Raw genomic sequence first — 23087 nt, 5'->3', positions numbered from 1 at the left:
GGCAGACGTTGACGCCAACGGCTCGGGGCGGGGAGGGGCGTCACGCAGACATCGCTAGAGGAGCGCCGAGCGCGCCCTGGCTGGCCGCGGCGTCGCGCGTCCGCGGCCTAGCCCGGCGCGCCCGCTCCGTCAGGCGGTCATGGGGCGGCCACCGAGAATCCCAGGCGCGGCAGGACGTAGGGCGCGGGGACCCGGCTAGCGGACCGCGGTACGGAGTCCTGCGGCGGGCAACTGATACGGAAGCAGCCGGTGCCGGGGCGGCGGCGGGGCAGCGGGAGCCGCCTGGGATGTTCAGTGAGTGCGGGCGGGGCGCGGGACGGGGGGGGAGGGGAGGGGACGCGGGGGAGGGGCCTCGGGCGAGCGGCTCGTTCGCTCGCGCGCGCGCGCGTCTCTGCGAAGTCCCGGCCTCCTCGCGCGCGCGCGCGCGCGGTTTAGAGCGACCCCGCACGTGGCGGCCCCGGCTGCACGCGCCCGGAGACCCCGCGGCCCCGCCGGGCGCCCTCGCGCGAAGCCAACTGTGCGAGCTCACGAGGGCGCTCGGCGGAAGTGGGCAGCGGACGGACGGCTCGCGGCGGCTGCCGCCGGGAGACGCAGCCCGGCGGACCTCGCAGGCGCTCTGGCTCCGGCGTCGAGAGGTGAGTTCCCCCCTGGCCGGGACCCTGGCCGGGACCCTGACCCGCAGGTGAATGGTCTCTGCCGGGAGTCCGCTCCAGCCCGGCCCGCCCTTTTGGAAAGTGAAGTAGGAAGGGAGTCCGCCTTCTCCCAGGTTACAGACTTCTTGGCTACTTAAACTCTTGAGGGGCTGAGTGTCACGGATGGGGTTGGTGACCACGGAGACTTAAGAGTTGCAGCCGTGCAGCTGGCATGCTTGCCTCGGTTTCTCCCGTAAAATGGGATGGTAATTTAAAACGACACTCAGCTGGTAGTGGTGGCGCACTCGGTAATCCCAACACTCTGTAGGCTGAGGCAGAAAGATTGCTGCGAATTTATTGTTGGCCAGCCTGGTGTACGAAGTGAGTTCTGCGACAGAGTGAGACTAGGTCTGAATACACACACTCACACTCGTGAGCCTTGTTTTATGAACTATAAAGCGAATATTAAAACGGAAAAACCGAAAAGTCAGTTCGTGCTTTCAGTATTTGCCATCAGTAATAAATTAGGTTCGTGTGTTTTGGGACAGTCTCTTCCACCTGTGAGATTTATGTGTGCTTGTGCCACTGAAGACAGGCGAAGACCCCTTCTGACTGCTTAGTAATTGGTTGCTTTTGTTAGTCTTCACTCTGTATGTTAGAATCTATGAACGGCATCGGGTGACAAAAGAGGGGACTTTGCTTTTTTTCTTTTTGACTTGTTCTAGCTTGATCTTGTGTAACACCAGCACTGCTCACCGAACACTACGAAGTCACGCTTCCAGCCTTCCACATAGCCATCAGCGTGTCAGCTGGTGAACTTCCAGGCTCTCAGTTGGAATAAGCATCAGAGAGCATGCGTAGGCCCCTGTGCTCTCCTAGGAGTCCAGTGTAGGATCAGTGGAGCATAGGGTGCAGGTTCAGACACTGTATCACAGGACTGCGTTCCCATCCAGGAACTACGACTTTGGGCAAGTTGTCTGACTACTACAGACCTCAGCTTTTTTCATCTGAAGAGTTTACCTGCCTATAGGGTAAAGGCAGATGGTCTGTGGGAAGTACTTAAGATGGTGTCTTGCTTAGCCGTGGAATGTTGAGTAAACATCAGGTAACAATGGCAGTGCAGGCAACAGTACTATGACATGGACTGCGATGGTGTTCCAGGCTCCAGGAGTAGAAGGGCAAAACCAAGAAGCCATGGGAGGAAGAGATAGCCAGACTGAGATTTGTCCACACCAGGTGAGCATTTGTGAGGGTGCCTCCAAAGGAGAGGGATTGGCCAAAGCCTACGTAAAAGGTGAGGAAATTCCAGAAAGTGAGAACAAAGATTGTTCTAGTGGGTAAACAGCAGATCAGTGCAACCTGGAAATGACATGGGTAGGTTTTATGTTTTATCCTCCAGTGAAAGCAGTGAGTTTTAAACTGGTGTATCACATTGGCTTTTTGGGAAGAAGGCCTGTGGTAATGCGGGACTGGGTAGAAGTAGAAAAGGCCATCCCTTCTGTGTCTAGCTTAGTACAGAAATTTTTAATCTGGATTTCAAAGCTTAGAGAATGCTGAAACAAAACATGAAGATACAAGTTGTTCTAGACAGTATTTCCTAAAAACTGTATTTTTGTGTATGTCGTGTACCAAGTTGCAAGGCTGGTTTCTTTTCGACGTCTCCCTGTGGTTAGATGGTGTTACCCCATGTTGCGGTCTCCCTACCAGGCAGCTCAGTCTTCAGGAGAGCACGCCAGGCTGGAGCAAGCCAGTGGTGTGGGTTTGGAACTTTGATTCAATCTCACCAAATCAGTTATATAAACAACAAAAATAAATGTTTACTGAGAATTGATTGCTGGGGTTATGTCTCAGAGACACAGGTACAGACCAGAGGTAAAATACGAACTAATCTGGAAATGGTGGTTTGTTCTTGTGGTCCTAGTGCAACAGGCCATAGCAAGGGGTTAGAAAGTTCAGGGTCAGGCTGACTAGGTACAGAGTTTAGGTAGGCTATCATGGGGTACATAGCAAAAACTCTGACGGGGTGCGGGATTGTAAAAGGGGAATGAGAAAGTGCTTATCTATCGATAGCTTGGGCTGAGACTTCCAGCAAGGAGAGCACATGTGGATTTGAATAAGAAGCCCTGTGAAGACTGAGGGTGACTTGGCTGCTGTGGAAAGCCTTAGGCTTCATCCCTATTGCCTAACCCCCACCTCCACCTCTCCCAAAAAAATCTTACTTGTGGTGACCTGGTAGGTAACATAAAATGCTTTGGAAAGCCAATTATATATGGCCTGGGACTCACTTGCAACAGTTCCTGTCTAGCCTCCTTAGTGCTCAGGTTAAGAATATGCCCCAGTAATGTAGAGTGGCTTAGTCCACTGGGGTTTCAGATGAGTGTAGACAGTTGGAGCACAGTTTGATACAATATGCCTTCTATGTCAATGAACTTTTACATAATGGTGTTTTGAATGGTGATGGCCCCCATAGACTAACTTGTGGTGTTTGTGTGTGTGTGGGAGGGGTTACCTTGTTTACATAGCCTTGGCTATACTGTCACTCACTATGTAGACCAGGGTTGCCTGCCTCCTGAGTAAGTGAAGCCGTATATCGCCACAATAAGGGATTAACCATGCCAGCATGGCTTGCATGTTTGGTGCCTTGATGACATTCTTTGGGGAAGGATTAGGAGGCGTTGCCTTCTTGGAGATGTATCACTGAGGGTTGGCTTTAAGATTTCAAAAGTCCATGCCAGGTCTAGTCTCTCTGTGCCTCCAACTTGTGGATAAGATGTAAGCTTTCAGCTACCGCTCCAGTGCTGTGCCTCGCTTGTCTGCTGCCATGCTCCTCACTGTGATACTCGTGGATCTACCCTCTGAAATAGGAAGCAGGCCCCCCCTTAAATGCTTGCTTTTGCCTGTTGGTGGTGGTGGTGGTGACGACGGTGGTGGGCATCAGTGGTAGTGGTGCACATCTTTAATCCCAGCACTCAAGAGACAGAGGCAGGTAAATTGTGAGTTTGAGGGCCTCCTGGTCTACAAAGCTAATTCCAGGACATCCAGGGCTATATAGAGAAACCCTGTTTGAACACATTACCACCACCACCACCAAAATACTTGCTTTTATACGTTGCTTTGGTCATGGTTTCCCTTTATTAGCAATAGAAAGGTAACCAAGAAAATAGACCTTCTCTTCCCCGAGCTCTAGAGACAGTATTCATGTAGAAATAAGATGCTTGTGGCGTTCCTGGCTCCTAGAACCAGGAGGCCAAAAGCCTAAAAGAAGTCCAGGCAGAAACCAAACAGCACTCAAACTGTCAGATCAGAATACAGGTTCATGCTATCTGTCCCTTCAGAAGACAGTAAGTAGGATAGGAGTTGATTCTTAATATTGCTTTAATCAGTGTTATCAGTCTGAGAAAGCAAAGATGCATATTGTGTCTTAAATCCCAGCTCCAGACAGCAGATTATATAAGGAGAGGAGGGTGTTGGAGACAACATGTCATTCACTCCGGAGCTCAGGCTGGACCCTTTGGTCTGCCACATTTCTGAGCCTTAGGGTGCCTGACGCTTCTCTCCTTATCTCTTCCTCTCCTCTCATTCTGTGGGTGTTTGAGTGCAGGCGTTGCTTCTTGAAATGCAGGGTTGGTGGGGGAGAGATGGCCCAGCGGTTAAGAGCACTGACTGCTCTTTCTGAGGTGTCCTGAGTTCAATTCCCAGCAACCACATGGTGATGCAAAACATCTGTAGGGATAGGATGCCCTCTTCTGGTGAGTCTGAGGACAGCAGTGGCTTACTTACATGTATTAAATAAACAAATCTTTTTTAAAGAAAAGAGAGAAATGCAGGGTTACGTTAGGTTCTGCTGGTCTCCACTCTGTACGCTTCCAGGAGCATCTGAGCTGAGGGTTAGCTCAGGACAAACTAACACTAATGACCTTGTGCACCGGATCCTTTTCACAGTGTAAAGTTTCTGCTTTTATGATACAGAATATGAAAATACTCTCTGTTCCACATTGCCTTTTCTTTTTGAGATGGGGGTTGTTTTGCCCTGGCTGTTCTAGAACTTGCTGTGTAGACCAACCTGTGCTTAACCCCCCAGAGATCTACCTGTCTCTGCCTCCTGGGTAGTGGAATTAAAGGGCATCATCACAAGCCATTCCATATCCCTGTCTTCTCCAGTGTCTCCCCATGGCTGCCTGTGTCTGTATCCTCCTGCTGGCCTCAGTGCCACTCTTGGCCTTGGTTTTCCCTGGGATTGAAATTATGGGTGTGCACCTAAGAAAACCCTCCCACTTGGCATGGTGTCCCACAGCTTTAACCCAGCACCCAGAAGTAAATCTATTTATGTTGAAGGGCTGCATGGTCTAGCAATGCAAGTTCCAGGCCAGCCAGAGCTAACAAAAACCCTTCTGTCTAGTGGACTGTCATCTGGGGAATAGTAGTAGTGAGTATGGAGAGACTTCATTGGGACAAGGGGACTTATTTAGAGATAGGTGAATGTCGAGATAGTCTAGTTAAGAAATGTGTTGTGCTGTTAGTAGGAAGAACAAATGATTCTTTTTAGAAAGAAATTTCAAAAGAAATTAAGAGATTTCTTACAAGGGGCAAAGTATTTTATGAGACTGACTAGTTCTCTTGCTTTACTCATGGGTAGTAGCACCATTAAGTTGGCCAGGAGTTGTGTGTGATTCAGACCTACACTCTCAGCACTCCGGAAGCTGAGGTAAGAGCATTGCCCAGTTGTCTCTGAGGACAAGTTGAGCAGTGTCTAGCCCATCATGAGAACATGAACAAAAGATAGATTAAGACAGAAGGTGAGGACTCGCAGTCTTGAGTAGCAGCTCATTGTGGCTGAGCAGAGTCAGTCAGCTGGATAAGGAGACTGGTGTGGAAACACTAGGCTGGGATGTTGTAGACAAAATTTGTTAACCAAAGAAAATATGGAAATCTTGAAGGTGATAAAAAATCAGCCTTTTTCTCCCTTTTGAGATTTTATGTTAATAAGCTCTACCGCATATATGTAGTGCCCTTGAAGACCAGAATAGAGTGGCAGAGCCCCAGAGACTAGAATTGCACACAGTTGTAAACTGCCATGTGGGTTCTAGGAATTGAACTCGTTCATGTCCTCTGGAAGAACACCTCTGAGCCGTCTATCCAGCCCAAGAAATCAGCTTCTGATGTTGTCCATGTTTTGTGGTTCCTAAATATAAACTTCATAGCCACCACCACCACTAAAACCCCAGATTTGTCCATTTCATCCTGAGCCCGGGTTATAGGCCTCGTTTACAAGCTCTTTTATTCCTTAAGAAAACTTCAGGAGAAAGCACAACTACAGTTGAAGCTTATTGCTGTGTCTGAGCAAAGATTCCCTTTGAAAGGCAATCATGTTTGGAGGTAGAGATGGGATCAGAAGTTCGAGGCCTTTCTCTGGTTACCTGCAGTAAATGTGAAGTCAGCCTGGATACATGAGACAGGGTCTGAGGGAAAGTCAGGGTTTAATGATGTGAGACACAGCTAAAACTCTACAGTGTGTAACACTTACTTCACCTTCGACTTACATCCCACAAAGCTAATTGAATACACTCTGTGACAGTGGAAGTTCTAGACTTTTGGGTGTCCACTTAGGTGACCTTTACATAGATCTTGCTCCATGGGATGGCACATGCCTGTTACTCCAGTATTGACGTGAGGCCTGGACATCTCAAGTTCAAGGACATCTTCAGAGAGAACTGACTTGGGCTATGTGAGATCCTGTGAAAAAATGAAACCAACCAGCAAAACAAAAGAGATGGGGAGAGGGGAACTTGAGTACCTTAGGTATTTTACATGGCATCTCAAACAAAAGTATAAAGTTTTAGACCCCCCACCCCCAGCTGTGGATTGAACCCAGGACCGCTCTACCACTGAACTAAATCCCCAAACCCTAATTCCAGACTTTTTAAAGCATGAGTTCACAATTAGGAAAAATAGACTCTTCATACCCTCAAAGCTGGCCCATAGTCAACAACTCTTATCAAGCTAACTTATGGGTTGTGTAGGAGTTAGATTCCCTGGGTTTACATTGAACTCATTCATGAGGCTTCCATGCTAAAGGAGTGACTTGTGTCTATATAGTAGTGTCTTGGCACTTCACAGGGCTGAGTACTTGCTGGTCTTAGACTTGGTTTTTCCTGCCTACTGTACTTGATAGTAAGTGGATGAGGCTGAGATACAGCATATCCTGATGGACTGGGGTTACCACGCCCTGCTCCAACAGGGAGGCCCTTCTCATACTGGGAAGTGTGGGAGGAGTCAGCAGCTTTTCTTTCCTGGTTGCTACTTGGAGTGGTCAAGGCTTGACGCTGCTGCTTTGTGGAGTGTTCCTGAAACGGAAGCCACCATTGAGATACAGGAGAAGGGCATTTGCTATCAGTTTTGTGTGAACCGAAAACTGAGAAGCCTTGAAATTTAAACAAAAGCTTGAATAATTATATCCAAGACCTTGCATTTTATTAGTGCTTTATTATGTTCACTGGAAAATGGGCAGGTATCTCATCTGAGTCTTAGGAGACTGGGATCTATTTTAAGGTGTACACACAGCTTGAGGACACATACACATGCCCATTTATGGACATCTTACCATGGAAATCCAGTTTCTCTGAGGCATTCTTTCATTCTTTTGCTTGAAATGTGTGCATCAGAATAGAACCAGCTAAGCCGGTTGAATCATGCCTATGGTATTTTGTGTTTCACATGGGCTATAAACACAGTTCCTGCTGAATTTCTGCCTTGAGGTCTTTGGCCCAGAAGCTGACTCACCTGTCCTCAGGGAGAGTCCTTGAGAGTAAAGGTAGTTGCATTCAAACAATCCCAACCAGGCAGTTAATTGGGGGTAAGTTCTTCTGTCAGTGTTTACAAACTTCTCTCAATGCTAAATGTAGTTAAATGTTTCGTTTAGGGTGGGGTTTCTCTGTGTAACAACCCTGACTGTCCTGGACTTGTAGGGCAGGCTGGCCTTGAATTTACAGCGACCCACCTGCCTCTGCTTCCTGAGTGCTGGGACTAAAGGCATGCATCACCACGCCCAGCTTTGTTTAGACAAAGCTAAACTCAATTTTATGTAGCCCTAGGCCAGTCTTTGTGCTTTGCCGTTCACTTCCTCCACATGCTAGGGTTACCGGTCTGGGCCACAACACAGTACTTTTCTCTCGTTTCTTTAACAGCTAGAGCATCTTTCCCCTCATCTGCAGACACGTATGTATTATCCTATCTTGAAGACAATCTCCAGTCTGTTCTCCCTGGTTGCCTGTATCTCTTAAGTTCCAGGATAGCCAGAGCTACACAGAGACACCCTGTCTTGAAAAACAACAGAAGGGCTTGATGGGAATGCTTGTGACTCAACCTGGGTACGTGTGTGCAGCTCCATGTCACTAAGCTTGCAGTGGGAACTGTGGAAGGTCTTGGTTTTTGAAATGTAGAGTTGGATTAGTTTAGCAGGGTTTAACACTGGGCACCGTGGAAAGCATCAGAGCAGGTATAGGATGATACAGGCAGGGCTGGAAGTCTTGACTCTCCTGTTTGTGCCACAGTAGGACAGAGTCATGGAGTCAGTTACTATATGTTTGGTCCGCCCATCACCACCCCCCACCCAGGGTCAGGGGGAATTTGTTGTGATGACTTAGTCTGTAGCCTAACTACCCCAACAACGGTCAGCTGTGGATGGGAAGTCCAAGGATCTAGTAGTTGCTCAGTCCCACAAGGCTGGTTGTTTAAGTAGATTACAACAGATGTGCTGGCAAGTAAATGCAAGCAAAGAAGAGCCAATCTTCCAATGTCCTTTTGCGGGTCTCCAGCAGGTGTGGCCCAGATTAAGGTGTGTACCACCAGCTGACCTTGAACTCATCTCCTTGCCTTAGTCTCCTGGGATTAAAGGTGTGTCCAACCTTGCCTAGGCCTAAGCTTTTCATGGCCACTGTGCCTCAAGGTCTCCGTGCTAAGATCCAGGTCAGAAACTTGTGTCTTCCAGCCTCAGGATCACAGGTGAGCCCTCCAATTCTGGATTGTAGTTCATTCCAGATATAGAAAAGTTGACAACCAGGAATGGCCATTACAAAGGACACAGACCCACCAGGAATGAAGGTGTGGGCCACTCCTCCAGGAAAAGAGCAAAGACCTGCTGAGGTGCTTGTAGGGGGTGAAGGAAATACGGAATGGGTAGTGGAGGGAGGGAGTTAATGCCATCTAAGGCCACGTGACCAGCTGCAGAAACAAGGATTATAAAGTTCTATGAATGCTTCTGTATTGTTTTAAGAACACATTTGTATAGCTATTTGTGCTTTTTTCTAATTTCTTTAACACCAATCGGTATTTAAGTTGAGATACTAAGATAATGTTCCCAAGGGACATTGCTCCGATGTAAATTTACAAGTGTGTGTGTGATCGGACTAGGAATAGTTTATATCACGTTAGGCGTGTTCACGGCCTTGTTACTGTTTCATGTGGACAAGAGATACTATTTGTGTCAGATTGGTAAGATGTGGGCTGTTATGAACCCTAATAGTCGGGAACATTTTGTTTGTAACATACATGCTCTGTCTGTGCCTCCACTTTCCCTGTTTCCCGGCTGTGTGACTTTGGAAATACTGGAGGATTGGTCTCAGAGTATCTCACAAATCAGTTTAGAAGGAACAAGACATTAACTCTGGAAGCAGTGTGTTAGCCAAGTAACCAGGGAAAATGTATCCATGCACAACACACTGCAAGGAATTATAGGTGGATGAGAGAGGTAAAGTCTTGAAAGGTATTTAACGAAAAAAATAACAGCTGGAGAGAGAGTGCAGCAGGGAAGGGTACTGAATGCTCCTCCAGAGGACTGGGTTTGATTCCCAGCACCCATGTGACAGCTCACAGCCATCTGTGACTCTAGTTCCAGGGGATCCAATGGCACAAATGCTGTGCATAGACGCACATGCAGGCAGAACACGCACACACACATTTTAATTTTTTTTAACAGACCTGTAAAGATAACTTTTTAGTTTTTGAAACAGAATTTCTCTGTGTAGTCCCAGCTTACCTGGAATTCAGAGGTCCCCCAGCTTCTATCTCCCGGGTGCTGGAATTAAAGGTGTGCACCACTACTACCTGGCTGAAACAGATGAAATTTTCACAATTTTTTTTTTAATGTAAGTGATTTTCAAAGTAGAAGGCTGGTCCATATAGTGAAGCTGAACACTAAACACACCCTAAGCAGTCACGATGGAGCCCTGTGCAGCTGTGTAAGTGGGCAGGGGCTGGGCTGGGCTGCACTGGGAGGGGTGGCCGCTGGTTTAAAGAAGGCTGCTTTGACAGGCGTGAGTATCTGTGACTGTTGTGTGCATTTTAGAATGGACAACATGTTTTGATCCTAGAGAAGAAAATCTGATGGCTGTTTAATGTTTACAGTGGTATAAAGCATTATGGGTGTGTGATTGAGGTTATTTCTGAGTTAGTTAAAACCCAAAAACTGTGCACGCCTGTGAGGTCATTTGAAGTGGCAAGATCCACATCTCTGAGGTGGGAATACACACCTCTAACCTGGGCTGCATCTTCTGCTGACCAACTACTGGATTTTTGGACCTTCCATTCATAGGTAGTCATTGTTGGATTCGTTAGACCACAGGCTGTAAGCCTTTCTAATAAATCCTGTTTTCTCTATATTGGGAGAGGTTTATTCTATAAGAGCTGTTACTCTAGAGAACCCTGACTAATGGTAGTGGGGTTCCTAAAACATGATGGTTTTCATACAGATGCTCAGGTCCTCACCGCCCTCTTCAACCCCCACTGATTGCCTCGGTCTCCTCTGCTGCTTTCCGCTCTTCTCTGGTGCCTGCAGTAGTTTTTGAAGGATTGGTTTGGTAGTGGTGTTTGCTGCCTCAGCAGTGTGTATCATTGTTAGGGTTGGTTACAGAGGTGAGTGAGGGGTTACTATAGGCCCATCTCCCTCCTCCAACAAGGGATTTACTTTTCTTCGGCTTTTAGCTTTAATCCAGAGGGGCATCCAGTTGTGTGTCACCTACATGGCTCTAGACATTAATCTCAGCTCGTTAGTCCTCCTCGTGGCAAGTTCTAGCACCTGCCGAGCAGTCTGTCTGGCCAAGCTTCTCTTTTAAAATGCACTAGGGGGCAGAGTAGACCATGAGGCAGTGAAAGAAAGTGGAGGGAAGTTGCACTAAGGGAAGTGGAGAACTAGTCCTGAAGCAGGAATCCACTGGAGAGAGGAGGACACTGTTCAGCTGGAACTGAGTTGGGCACAAGTGAACCTAAGAAGTTCATCTTGTTGCCCTTGGTCATCTCTGTTGCTATAGTTTTCTGGCAAAGCACTGTTAAACACCATGACAATTGTAGATGTTCCTGTTCGTTATAGATTTGGTAGTGACAGAAAATACCCCCTTTCACTCACTTTTAAAAGCCTCAAATGAACTTAGATTATTTTGAAAAGTAATTTGTCTTGCTCAGGTTCTCCCACTTTTCTTAACAATTTATGTAACTCATGTCAACACATGGCCCAGCTACCCTTTCATGTTTCTCCTTTCTGTGTCTGTGGTTTGATTGAATAATTACAAATGTTTTAATTAAGATGGAAACACATTGCTTAAATCCTCAACTTCAGGTGACACCATTTTCTTTGTTTGGAGAGAAGGTTTCTCTGTGTAGGCCAGGCTACCCTGGCTCCCTAGTGCCACTGTGACTGGTGGGCATCATCTTTTTTTTTTTTTTTTTGACTGTTAAGAACTGTGCCCTGGATATGGTTGCACCATTATTTAATCCCTGTACTTGGAAGGCAGAAGCAGGCAGGATCTCTGAGTTTAAGGTCACACTGACCTACAAATCAACCAACACTGTCTCAAAGAAAGGGGGAAAGAAGAATGGGTGCAGTGCAGCTCACTGGTGGAGTGCAGCTCACTGGTTGGGTGCTTACTGACTTGTGCAAGGCTGTGGGACCCACCCTAGAGCCACACAAACCTCCCGTTGCTGGGTCCTCAGCTCGTCAGCGTCTGCTTACCCAGTGTCTGGGCATCTCGGGCCTTTATCTGATGCTGCCTTCTACTTGAGCTTGTACTGCACTGGCTCTTACGCTGCTAACAGCAGCTCTGACAGCAACAGAAATGGCCTAAGATTGAACTGGGCCTGCCTACTACATGCAAGGACCACTGGTTGAATGACAGTGTATCTGCTATCTGTCCCTTACACTTGCTTCCTGTGTTCCTTCTTCATAGGTCATGAAACGAGTGCGCACGGAGCAGGTTCAGGTGGCAGTGTCCTGCTACCTCAAACGCCGGCAGTACGTGGACTCAGAAGGCCCTTTGAAGCAAGGCCTGAGACTCTCACAGACCCCTGAGGAGATGGCGGCCAACCTCACAGGTATCAGGGTCCTATGGCTGGCCTGGAACAGGAGCTGTTAATGCCTACATGGATTCTCAGCAAAGAGTAGGCTACCAAGCCTTAGTGAGCAGCTTTGAGGGGCACTGGTTTCTAGGCCTTTCCTGTCTCTCAAAACTCACTGAATTTCTGGAGCCCCTCGCTAGAGTGTTTCCTTCCTCAGCATCCAGACTGTTTTATGTGCACCCAAGTAGTGCAACTTCTTTACCCTACAAGACCCTGAGTGTCTTGAACAGGTCCTCTCTGCTAGCATAGAACCTTGCTCCTGGGAGTCAGGCCTGTGCTGTGGGCGCACACTATAGCTTGATGGCTGGTCTAGTAAGCAACTCCAAGATTCTTAGAACTGAACATGATGGCTCCTACCTTTAATCCCAGCACTTGGGAGGCCAAAGTGGAAGAGCTGCCATTAGTTTGAGACCAGTTTGGAATATAGAGTGAGGTCTAAGCCAGAGTAGGAACCATAAGGAACACTCCATTATCAGGTTAGAGGACATGTGAGATCTGGAAATAGATTGTAGAACAATGATTAGGTGTTAAATATAGTTAGAGGGCCCAAGTTAGAACCAGCATTGTCTGAGGTGACCAGGAATTGGAAGGATTTTGACTGCCTGCTCTAGTTACCTCTGCGTTCTGGAGAGCAGACCTCTTCTTTTTTTTTTTTTTTTTTTTTTTTTTTTTTTGGTTCTTTTTTTCGGAGCTGGGGACCGAACCCAGGGCCTTGCGCTTCCTAGGTAAGCGCTCTACCACTGAGCTAAATCCCCAGCCCCTGAGCAGACCTCTTCTTAACACCTCCTCTTCTGTACACTGTGTTTGACTCCTTCTGTTCTACTGTATCCACTAATATCCCTCTATCTATAATGTAGTAGCTAGATAGGACATTTTCTTCAGGGCACTATAAAGATAACATCTGGAAGTCAAGGTCTGTACCACCTAAGTGGGTGCCTGCTACAAGGAATTTGAGAACATCTTTCTTCATTTGCAGAGCATCCGCTTCTCTGGATGTGGTGTGAAAGTTTACCTTAAAGTTACAGTAGGAATCGAGAGCAGCATAGTGTAGACTCTTCAGTGTGTTGTGCAGAAAGCTTACGTTTCTTTTAGGAAGCATAAATTCAGGCCAGGTGTGATGACACACTCCTGTAATTCCAGCATAAGGAGAAAAAAAGAAAGAAATTTCCAGGTCAGCTGGGGCTACATATTGTGACCCTCTCAGAAAAAGAAAGGGCATGTTTACATTCCAGAGAGCCAGACCCCAGGCTTCTTCCTTGTGCTAGCTTCCCAGAACACTACAGCCAGCCTCATTCCCCATTCCCCAGGAAGGCAAGTGAGCAGCAGTGTGCTGGTCTCTAACCTGCCCTGACCAGGATACTCTGTGGGAAGCTATTCGTGCCATGCTAAGTGGTGCCCCACACTCCCATCATCTGTGCTGCATGCTGTGCCGTCTTTCGCATCCAGGGGCAGTAGGCCCTGGGAGAGATGCTTCTCCCTCAGCATCCATAGCATAGCACTGAGCTAAGAAAATGCTGCTCAGGGAGAAAGAACATTTTGAATTTTTTTTTCCTATGTGCATTGGTGTTTTGCCTGCATTTATGCCAGGGGGTGGGGGGGTGTGATCAAGTCACTTGGCACTAGATTACAGACAGTTGTGAGCTGTCAGGGGTGCTGGGACTTGAACTTGGATCCTCTGGAGGCATGACCTGTCTCTTAGATTGACAAACCCAGGCCGTAGCACATGTATGTACCATGTTAACAGAGGCTAGACATTTTCAGATAAATCTCAGGAATGTTGCATGCATGTCTTCTCTTCACTTAAGCTGTTCAGGCCTCTGCCTAGTATTATGGGATATCAGAAGAGAAGGAAGACAAGGGGTGTTAGCAGCCTGTCCCAGTCTGTCAGGACCCTCGAGTCTTACTGAGAGATTCCCCTGTGCTCTGTGCCCTCTGTCCGTCCTGCTGTGTGGTGGATAGAAACTGCTTTCCTGCCTCTTGTCTCATGTGTCTTCCTCTCTAGTCCAATCAGAATCTGGTTGTGCCAATGCGGTGTCTGCAGCCCCTTGCCAGGCAGAACCCCAGCAATATGAAGTACAGTTTGGACGACTGAGGAACTTTCTCACTGGTGAGTACTTTTTAAGAAGTCAGATAGCATATTCTATCACAAGCATAGTGTTAGGGTTTAGAGAGTCAGGTACTTTTTATTTTTTTAAAGCACCACCACACTTTTAACACAGTGCTTGTATGCAAACAAAATTTCTGTGAGACTTAGATCTTAGGGTTAAGGATAGAGAACGCGGGGCTGGGGATTTAGCTCAGTGGTAGAGCGCTTACCTAGGAAGCGCAAGGCCCTGGGTTCGGTCCCCAGCTCCGAAAAAAAGAACCAAAAAAAAAAAAAAAAAAAGAGGATAGAGAACGCTGTGAGTCCTATTCTCTTTCCTGTGGCTTTTGGCACAGTAATTTATGACTTCCTCTGAATGAATGAAAGTCAAATCAGCCATGGACAAAATATCCTTGTGAAATGTATCTTGTCTCTTGGAGTAGTGCTCATAAGTCAGATGAAGTTAGCTGTTGTTGTATAGGCAGCCATAGATTGAATGACCATGGACAAAATCATGATGTGTGTTCCGTTTGCTGCTTCTTACTCAGTGGTGTGAGGCGTTTTCAAGCAGTTGCCTAAGCAGAGCCTCTTACCCCGTTGGGCACCTCCACATCCTTGCGTGTGGGGTGAAGAGGAAGCTGGATGGCTGGCCCAAACCATCCACGTCTTCTGGACGGATTGAGAGTCATCAGCAGACACTGGCTTAGTAGCAGTGCAGTGGCGTACACTTCCCATGCAGAAAGAAGCGCGCGTGTGCGTCTGTGTCTGTGTGTGTGTATTACATATAATAGATTGCGAATAGTGGCATCTTAGTACTTGGGAGGCAGAGACATGAAGATTGAGAGTTCGAGGACAGAGGACATCCTCATAGCAAAAACAAACCAGGAAAGGCTAAAGCCCATTAGGTAACCTGGCAACCTGAGCACAATCACCACATCCGGATCAGGAGAGGACCAAACTGCCAGTGTCTTCTGCCCTCCACACACATAACCTGACACACACTTAAACACAAAACAAATAAAGATCATTTCCAAAGACTGTATTAGGGTCTAGAGAAGTGGCTCGAGTTAAGAGCACCAGGTTTGGATCGAGGCATCCACAAAGTAGTTAGCAATCACCTATAACTCCAGTTCCAGGGCACGCCCTCTGCTGGCCTTTGAAGGCACCAGGCACGCAGGTGTACACAGACAGAGATGAAGGCAGAACACCCATATACAAAAATCATTTCCAAACAAAATTTAAAAGCTGTGTTTATGGGTTTGGTCCCCAGCTCCGAAAAAAAAGGGGGAAAAAAAAAAAGCTGTGTTTAAAAAAAATAAAAACCGACTGACTGATTGACTGACTTCCAGTGAGGAAACCAGATACAGTTCAGCCCCATAGGTGTACTTGTACCATGGAGGGACCCTATGAAGTCCGGTCCTGGATGTTGTCTACCTCATGACTATAGGATGACCCAGGAACAATAAGCCATCTTTTTTTTTTTTTTTTTTTTTTTGGTTCTTTTTTTCGGAGCTGGGGACCGAACCCGGGGCCATGCGCTCTACCACTGAGCTAAATCCCCAGCCCCACAATAAGCCATCTTTAATTGTAGAGTAATTTTAATCACAGACCAGGGTGCTTTCCTTGAGTGTCTCTCAGTCTCTCGGTGAGCCGGCCACACTGCTGCACATTTGGACGACCGCACCTTAGGTGTTACCTGTGCTCCTTCCTGCTGTGGAGTGGCCCTTTAATAGGCTGCAGAACATACAAACTGGCTTACATTTTTATTCAACTTACTTAAACATGAACAGATGTTACACTAAATATAAAACCTTCCTGTTTCTGTGCAAAATCCAAACTCATCACAGGTAAAACCCTAAAGGCAGTAAAGTTCATGTTACAGGGGCTGTAACAGGTGGATTTTGCCAAGGCCAACCCTGCTGCCCTCGAGTCTCTACATTGCTGTGGCTCTGAGCGAGTCGGGCCTGGCTCAGTGGTAGAGGTGGCTGTATCTGCAGAGCCCCACTCATTCTTTATCAGAGTGTCGTCGTGACACTTGAGTTTCCCACTAATGAGTAGTCTCGGTGACAAAATAATGTCTAATTTATACTTCTCACTACTGAGCAGTGGAATCTTTGAATGAATATTCTCATCATTGCGTAGGACAAACCAGCCTTGTTAGCCAATGAGTTTTTTTTTTCTTTTTTTTTAAGATTTATTTTTTTTATATGTAAGTACACTGTAGCTGTCTTCAGACACCAGAAGAGGACATCAGATCCCATTACAGATGGTTGTGAGCCACCATGTGGTTGCTGGGATTTGAACTCAGGACCTCTGGAAGAGCAGTCAGGGCTCTTAACGGCTGAGCCATCTCTCCAGCCCCAGAAGACTTCTTGACACAGGTTTTTTTCTGGCAGCCTGGAACGCCCTATGTAGATCACGTTGACCTCAAACACAGAAGTCCACCTGCCTCCCAAGCATTGGCATTAAAGGCATGAACCACCACCCCTAGCTTGTCACCAGAAGATTTTGAACATACCTGTGTTTCTAACTTGAAGCTTATCAGGATAAAAGTCTTTGTGTAGAACTCAGTCTGACTAGAACCTATCTCAGAAGTGTGGCTCTCTGACTTAAATAATGAAGAAGATGCTAGACTGTAGGCCTAAGCACGGCTGCTGAGCGGTCACAAAACATGGCCAAATCTCCTGACCTTGACTGAACCTCGTAGTCTGCTCTTCCATGTTTGATTGGGAAGACTTTAAAACTCTAGATCTGTATGGGCAGGAAATATGGGGTATCCAGCTGTAGGAGAAGCCTGTTTCTCCAGTGTTACTAAGTGTCACTGTTGTCGTTGCAGATTCTGACTCCCAGTACAGCCATGAAGTTATGCCTCTCCTCTACCCTCTCTTTGTCTACCTCCACCTCAACCTGGTCCAGAGTGGCCCCAAGAGCACCGTGGAAAGCTTCTATAGCCGCTTCCATGGAATGTTCCTGCAGAATGCAAGTCAGAAGGACATCATCGAGCAACTGCAGACCACGCAGACCATCCAGGATATTCTGTCAAACTTCCAGCTTCGTGCATTCCTGGACAACAAGTATGTGGTCCGTCTCCAGGAAGATAGCTACAACTACCTTATCCGCTACCTCCAAAGCGACAACAACACTGCCCTGTGCAAGGTGCTCGCCGTGCACATTCACTTGGACGTGCAGCCTGCTAAGAGGACAGACTACCAGCTGTATGCCAGTGGTGGCTCCTCCCGCAGTGAAAGCAGCAGCCTGGAGCCACCAGATGTGCCCAACCCTATCCTGCAGAACGAGGCTGCCCTGGAGGTCTTGCAGGAGAGTATCAAGCGGGTCAAGGATGGACCTCCCTCCCTCACCACCATCTGCTTCTACGCCTTCTATAACACAGAGCAGCTGCTGAATACCGCAGAGATCTCCTCTGACAGCAAACTGCTGGCTGCTGGGTTTGACAACTCCTGCATAAAGCTCTGGAGCTTGCGGTCCAAAAAACTGAAGTCAGAGCCCCACTGTGTGGACACATCCCGTGTCCGGCTGGCTTGTGACACTCTGGAGGAGGAGGAGAGCGAAGACGATGACGTAGGCACGGAAATGAAGATTCTGCGGGGACACTGTGGCCCAGTGTATAGCACACGGTTCCTCGCGGACAGCTCAGGGCTGCTCTCTTGTTCTGAAGATATGTCCATCAGGTACTGGGACCTGGGGAGCTTCACCAACACTGTGCTGTATCAGGGACATGCCTACCCTGTGTGGGACGTGGACATCAGCCCCTACAGCCTGTACTTTGCCAGTGGGTCCCATGACCGTACCGCCAGGCTGTGGTCTTTTGATCGGACGTACCCGCTGAGGATATATGCGGGGCACCTGGCAGATGTGGACTGTGTCAAATTCCACCCCAACTCAAACTACTTAGCTACTGGCTCCACTGACAAAACTGTTCGTCTATGGAGTGCCCAGCAGGGGAACTCAGTGCGGCTTTTTACAGGTCACCGAGGCCCCGTGCTCTCCCTCTCCTTTTCTCCCAATGGTAAGTACTTGGCATCTGCTGGTGAGGACCAGCGGTTAAAGTTGTGGGACTTGGCCTCTGGGACACTTTTTAAAGAACTGAGAGGCCACACGGACAGCATCACCAGTCTGGCCTTTAGCCCGGACAGCGGTCTGATTGCTTCTGCCTCCATGGACAACTCTGTACGCGTCTGGGACATCAGAAGCACGTGCTGCAACACACCAGCTGACGGCTCTTCTGGGGAGCTTGTGGGCGTGTACACTGGGCAGATGAGCAACGTCCTGAGTGTACAGTTCATGGCCTGCAACCTCCTCCTAGTGACTGGAATCACACAAGAGAATCAAGAACATTAAGTTTTGATCCAGGTGGCAGACTGGGTGGGGCTGGAAGAGTGGTCACAGTCCAGGACTTGCTAAAACTGAATCAGTGATTGCAAAAGAGCCTTCCCCTACCCCACATGCACTCTACACAGCCCTGGTGCATAAGACTCCAGTTGAGAGCTGGGAAGCTCCCCCCAGGCCTGAGGCCTCCTGCTTCATGCAGGCATCGTGCTTTTGCATCTGTCTCTTCCCAGTGGGTGTACTGGACAGCTGCAGAACTCTCCCTATAGCAGCTGTAGACAGTCTCTCCTGTGGCTGCCCCTTGAGGGAAGTGGGGACAAAACCAGGATTTTTATTATATAATTAATTTTATTATTGAGAAGAGGAAACCTAGCACTGGCAGCAAGTGACTCCTGGCACTGGCTATAATACTTGGAATTTTGAGGTTCAGGGAATTTAGACTCTGGTGGCCCAGTGTATCAGGAGAAAGGGGCACCATAACCATATGCTGTGCTTCTGTGGGCAGGCAGGCAGGTAGCGACTGAGCATGGGCTCCTGCAGTGATGGCGGCAGAGGTGGTTCTTCCATTGGCTGCACTTTTGTCAGCCTTTATACCCTGGGGAGAAGCACTGTGGTGGGCAGAGGGTGAGCCTCAGCGCTGCGCCAGTCACCTAGGGTTCCAGCCCTACACCATCAACAAATTATGATAAAGAGTAATTTTGAATAAGTCACAAGATAGACAAGAAATGCTGGATTTAAAGATAACTTTTTGTGGCTCGTTGGTCATTTTTCTCCCTCAATGACCTGCTTCCACCTCACTGCAGTGTTGATAGTGAACGGGATGAATCATGAGTGCACACTCAAAAATATCGACCATGCTCTAAGGACAAAGCAAGTTCTGATGTCTGCTAAAGGATTAAATATTTCTGTTTTCTGAAAAGAGTTATTTTGTATTTTGTTTTCTATTAAAATGTATTTAGTTTCAAAAATTTGTGGCATCTCATTTATACTTTGAGAATAGTCGAGCGCGTCACTGGTCCTAGAAGGATGCTTCTCACCTTTCTTCAGAGTAGTGGGCAGAACATTGGCCAGCCTAGTCACAAAGCAGCTTTAGAGGTCTAATGTATTCTTCGTATCATGCTCTTCCTGGGTTTCAGTCGGATTACCTACAGAAGGGATACATCAGTGTTACTAGCTGCTGACTAGAGGTAAGTGGGTGAAGGTCTATTTAATTTAGGAGGGTCCATGTAGCTGAACGTGACAGTACACACTTTTGTTTTTTGTTTTGTTTTTCTTTCCTTTTTTCAGAGCTGGGGACCGAACCCAGGGCCTTGTGCTTGCTAGGCAAGTGCTCTACCACTGAGCTAAATCCCCAACCCCCGACAGTACACACTTTTAATCCCAACACTCGTGAGGCAGATAAAAGTGGATCTCTAGGAGATTGAGGCTTGCCTGGTCTACATAGTTGCAGGACTCCAAGGGTTCATGATGTGGCACTATTTCAAACAAAAAGAAATCCCATTGTAAACTCAGAGAGGTCTAAAACCTAAATTAATAATAAATTGGAATAATTGGAAACAATTCCAAGATGAATGGTGTGGTGGCCTGTAATACTAGCACTTGGGAGGACAGGAAGAGTCAGGAATTTGAGACTAGCCTGGCCTACGTAAGACCTTGTCTCAAAACAGCAGAAACCAAAGAATAAGTAATGCTAAGGGTAAGATAGATTGGCTTTAACACTTTTCTATAGATAGACTGGCCTGGAGGTTCAGAACTGTGCTTGGAGTTGGTGTATCTTCTAGTCCACTTTATTAGAGAAATAAGTGAGAGCCGTTTATGCCGAGATGGTCCACGTGGAAGTCCTCACTTACGCTAGGAAAGCAGTGCAGGTAAGGTGGAAGGATTGAGTTTCTTTTCAATTTTCAGGAAAATGTATTGCTTTAAACACCTCTGTAGTAAACAGACTTGCAGTGTGTGCACCAGTCTTGGGTACACAGCTGTGATCCCACTATTTGAGAGGCAGAGAAAGGAGGACCACTGTAAGAGGCCAGCTTGGTACACAGGAGGAAGAAAGGAAAAAGCTGGGAAAAATAAAATTGGGAATGGCTGCATCCTGTGTTTGCCCTGCTTACAATGTCTTGGTTGCATAGAAGTCTGCTCAGTGTAGACTTAGAATTGTGTCTTTTTTCAGATTGATCTTTTACTACCTGTGGATTAAAACTGTACTTAGCCTTTCTTTCATAGTGCTATATTTTAGTGGAATCCTTGTTTTCTACACCAGCATACCTGTCACTGACACCCTGTCAAAAAGGAAAAGTGTCCACTATGGAATTTCCTTGTCTTGTGAAACTAAGGAAGGATACAGGCACTCCTTGTCCATTTGAGTCACTGAAGGCAATTTAGGTGATTGCAAGTCCGTGTTTCTCTAGGGACAGAATTTGTATTAGAAGGTGGTAAGCAAAACTAATACCATCTGTAACCCTGGTAATTGTCAACAAGCATCATCTGTAGTAGAGTTTCAAGCTGGCATTGCAATACTAGATGCTATGGAAGGACCATGGGCTGTAATTTACGTTAAGTATTTGCTGTAGGTCACCCAGAGCCAGGCCAGGTAGTGCAGCTGTCTAGAAGGTTGGAACAGGAACAGCAGGAAGTCTAAGACCAGACTGGGCAGCCTCTGCTAAAAGGGTTGGAGAGAGAACTCAGGTCACAAGCATTTATTCCCCCAGATGACCTGGTTTAGGGTCCTGGCACCCACTTGGTGGCTTAAAACCATCCTGAACTCTAGTCCTAAGGATTTGATGCCCTTTTCTGATCTTCATGAACACAATGATGAAAAAGCGGCTTAACCTCAGGTCACCACCACTGTGTACCCATCAGACAGTAGGGGAACCTGCTTCTCCCTGTGTTGGGTAGCTGTTGCCTCTAGATTGGAACATTCCCTCTTAGGAGAAGGCAGGAGTTCTCATGATCCTCTTCTGAGGTTATAAGCAGGTCCTAAGGGAGAGGGGTGCTGTCACAGTCTACACATTGTGCGTAGAACTCCAGGGATGTTAAGACTTCTGTTAAGGGCTGGAGAGATGGCTCAGTGGTTAAGAGCACTGACTGCTCTTCCAAAGGTCATGAGTTCAAATCCCAGCAACCACATGATGGCTCACGACCATCTGTGATGAGATCTGAGGCCCTCTACTGGTGTGTCTGAAGACAGCTGCAGTGTACTCATACATAAAATAAATCTTAAAAAAAAAAAAAAAAAAAAAAGACTTGTTAAGTCTTCATCCACCTGGGCATGGTGGAGCACATCATTAATCCCATCACTCAGGAGGCAAAGGCCAGCCTGATCTACATAGTTCTGGATTAATCAGGGCTACACAGACAAACCCTGTCTCAAACCAAAGAAAAGGAAAAGAAATCCTCGTGTTGGGGTGGGGTTTTGGTTGTGGCAGCTGCCCAAGTCACCTATGCTCCTCTAAGTCACCTGTAAAACCTGTTCATCAAGTTAGACTTGAATAACTTGTGGGCTGTAACTGTTCTATGGGTGAACAGAAATAGACTGGCAGGAAGAGAAGCCACACTCTAAAACCCTGGGCCTTAAAGCACAGCTAAAAATTATTTGCATTACTTAATGTTAACCTAAAATCCTTTACGTTCTAATTTTGAGCACTCCAGATCATTTTCCTGTCAGTAAGAGATGTTGAGGGGCTGGGGATTTAGCTCAGTGGTAGAGCGCTTGCCTAGGAAGCGCAAGGCCCTGGGTTCGGTCCCCAGCTCCGAAAAAAAGAACCAAAAAAAAAAAAAAAAAAAAAAGAGATGTTGAAGTTAGGACAACCTGACTTCCTCAGTGAGAGCTCTTGACACTGTAGCTCCCTGGAGGGAAAGGAGTGTCCTTCAAACAGCAAGACTGCACTCATGCCAGTATCCGCTATACTGAACACATCACACATGCCTCAGAGAAACCACACAACTACAGGTTCTTTTGCTGTAATTAGCTTGACTAAACTCCAGGTAATCCCCTGTCCTCTCCACCTAGGTCAGGATGGGAAGCACTTTCTCTAGAAGCAGTGGAGCCTGCTGGGTCTAGTCTAAAAGAATGGTGCTGTGACTTACACGAACAGAGCTTCCTTTTATACAGTCCTGTGATTGGTGCAGCCACCTCTGGCTATATAAGCAGTCTGTTCAGCTCACTTGTGGAGCGTGTTGCCTACAAAGAATATTGAACAGCATTAAGGAGAAAGGGCGGGGCCGGGAGCAAGAAGGATGGTAGAGTTGGACTTGGTGGTGAATCCCAGCAGCACGGAAGGCTGAGGCAAGATTATCCCAAGTTCAAAACCAATCTAAAATAAAGCAGACACTGGAGAGATGGCTCAGTGGTTTGGAGCACTGACCTATGCTTAATTACTAGTACCCACATAGCAGCTCATAATTACCTATAGCTCCAGTTCCAGGGACCCGACACTCTTCTGGCCTCCCTGATCACCAGGCATGCATGTGATACAGACATACATGCAGGCAAAACATCCACATAAAAAGAATTAGATGCCATTTTTAAAAAAAATTCCATTCTTCAAATATTTCTGAGCATCCATCGTGCCTCAGTGCTTAGCTGATTGAGGGGGATTGCCGCAAGTTTGAGGTCAGTCTGAACTACGGTGTGAAATTCT

The 23087-nt window shown here is 47.2% G+C and overlaps 1 protein-coding gene across 3 annotated transcripts; it reads left to right on the top strand.

The window, feature by feature from the left end:
* Positions 1-56: 56 nt before the first annotated feature.
* Taf5l1 (TATA-box binding protein associated factor 5 like 1) lies at positions 57-19415 on the top strand. 3 transcript variants are annotated; one of them, XM_087594715.1, is made up of 4 exons: positions 57-208; positions 11849-11993; positions 14020-14124; positions 16937-19415. In XM_087594715.1, the coding sequence occupies exons 2-4, from the start codon at positions 11852-11854 to the stop codon at positions 18457-18459; spliced, it is 1770 nt and encodes a 589-aa protein (XP_087450841.1). In that variant the 5' UTR covers positions 57-208; positions 11849-11851; the 3' UTR covers positions 18460-19415.
* The last annotated feature ends 3672 nt before the right edge of the window (positions 19416-23087 follow it).

This window comes from Rattus norvegicus, chromosome 19 (genome assembly GCF_021556685.1).
Source record: "Rattus norvegicus strain SHRSP/BbbUtx chromosome 19, alternate assembly SHRSP_T2T, whole genome shotgun sequence".
NCBI classification, from domain to species: domain Eukaryota; kingdom Metazoa; phylum Chordata; class Mammalia; order Rodentia; family Muridae; genus Rattus; species Rattus norvegicus.
This window is presented reverse-complemented; position numbering and strand designations above follow the sequence as displayed.

Excerpts from the sequence above, each read along its gene's own strand:
- Taf5l1 (XM_087594715.1), top strand. The coding sequence starts at position 11,852 with ATGAAACGAGTGCGCACGGAGCAGGTTCAGGTGGCAGTGTCCTGCTAC. Across the intron at positions 11,994-14,019 it reads GATGGCGGCCAACCTCACAG|TCCAATCAGAATCTGGTTGT; the intron begins GTATCAGGGTCC and ends CTTCCTCTCTAG. Across the intron at positions 14,125-16,936 it reads ACTGAGGAACTTTCTCACTG|ATTCTGACTCCCAGTACAGC; the intron begins GTGAGTACTTTT and ends TTGTCGTTGCAG.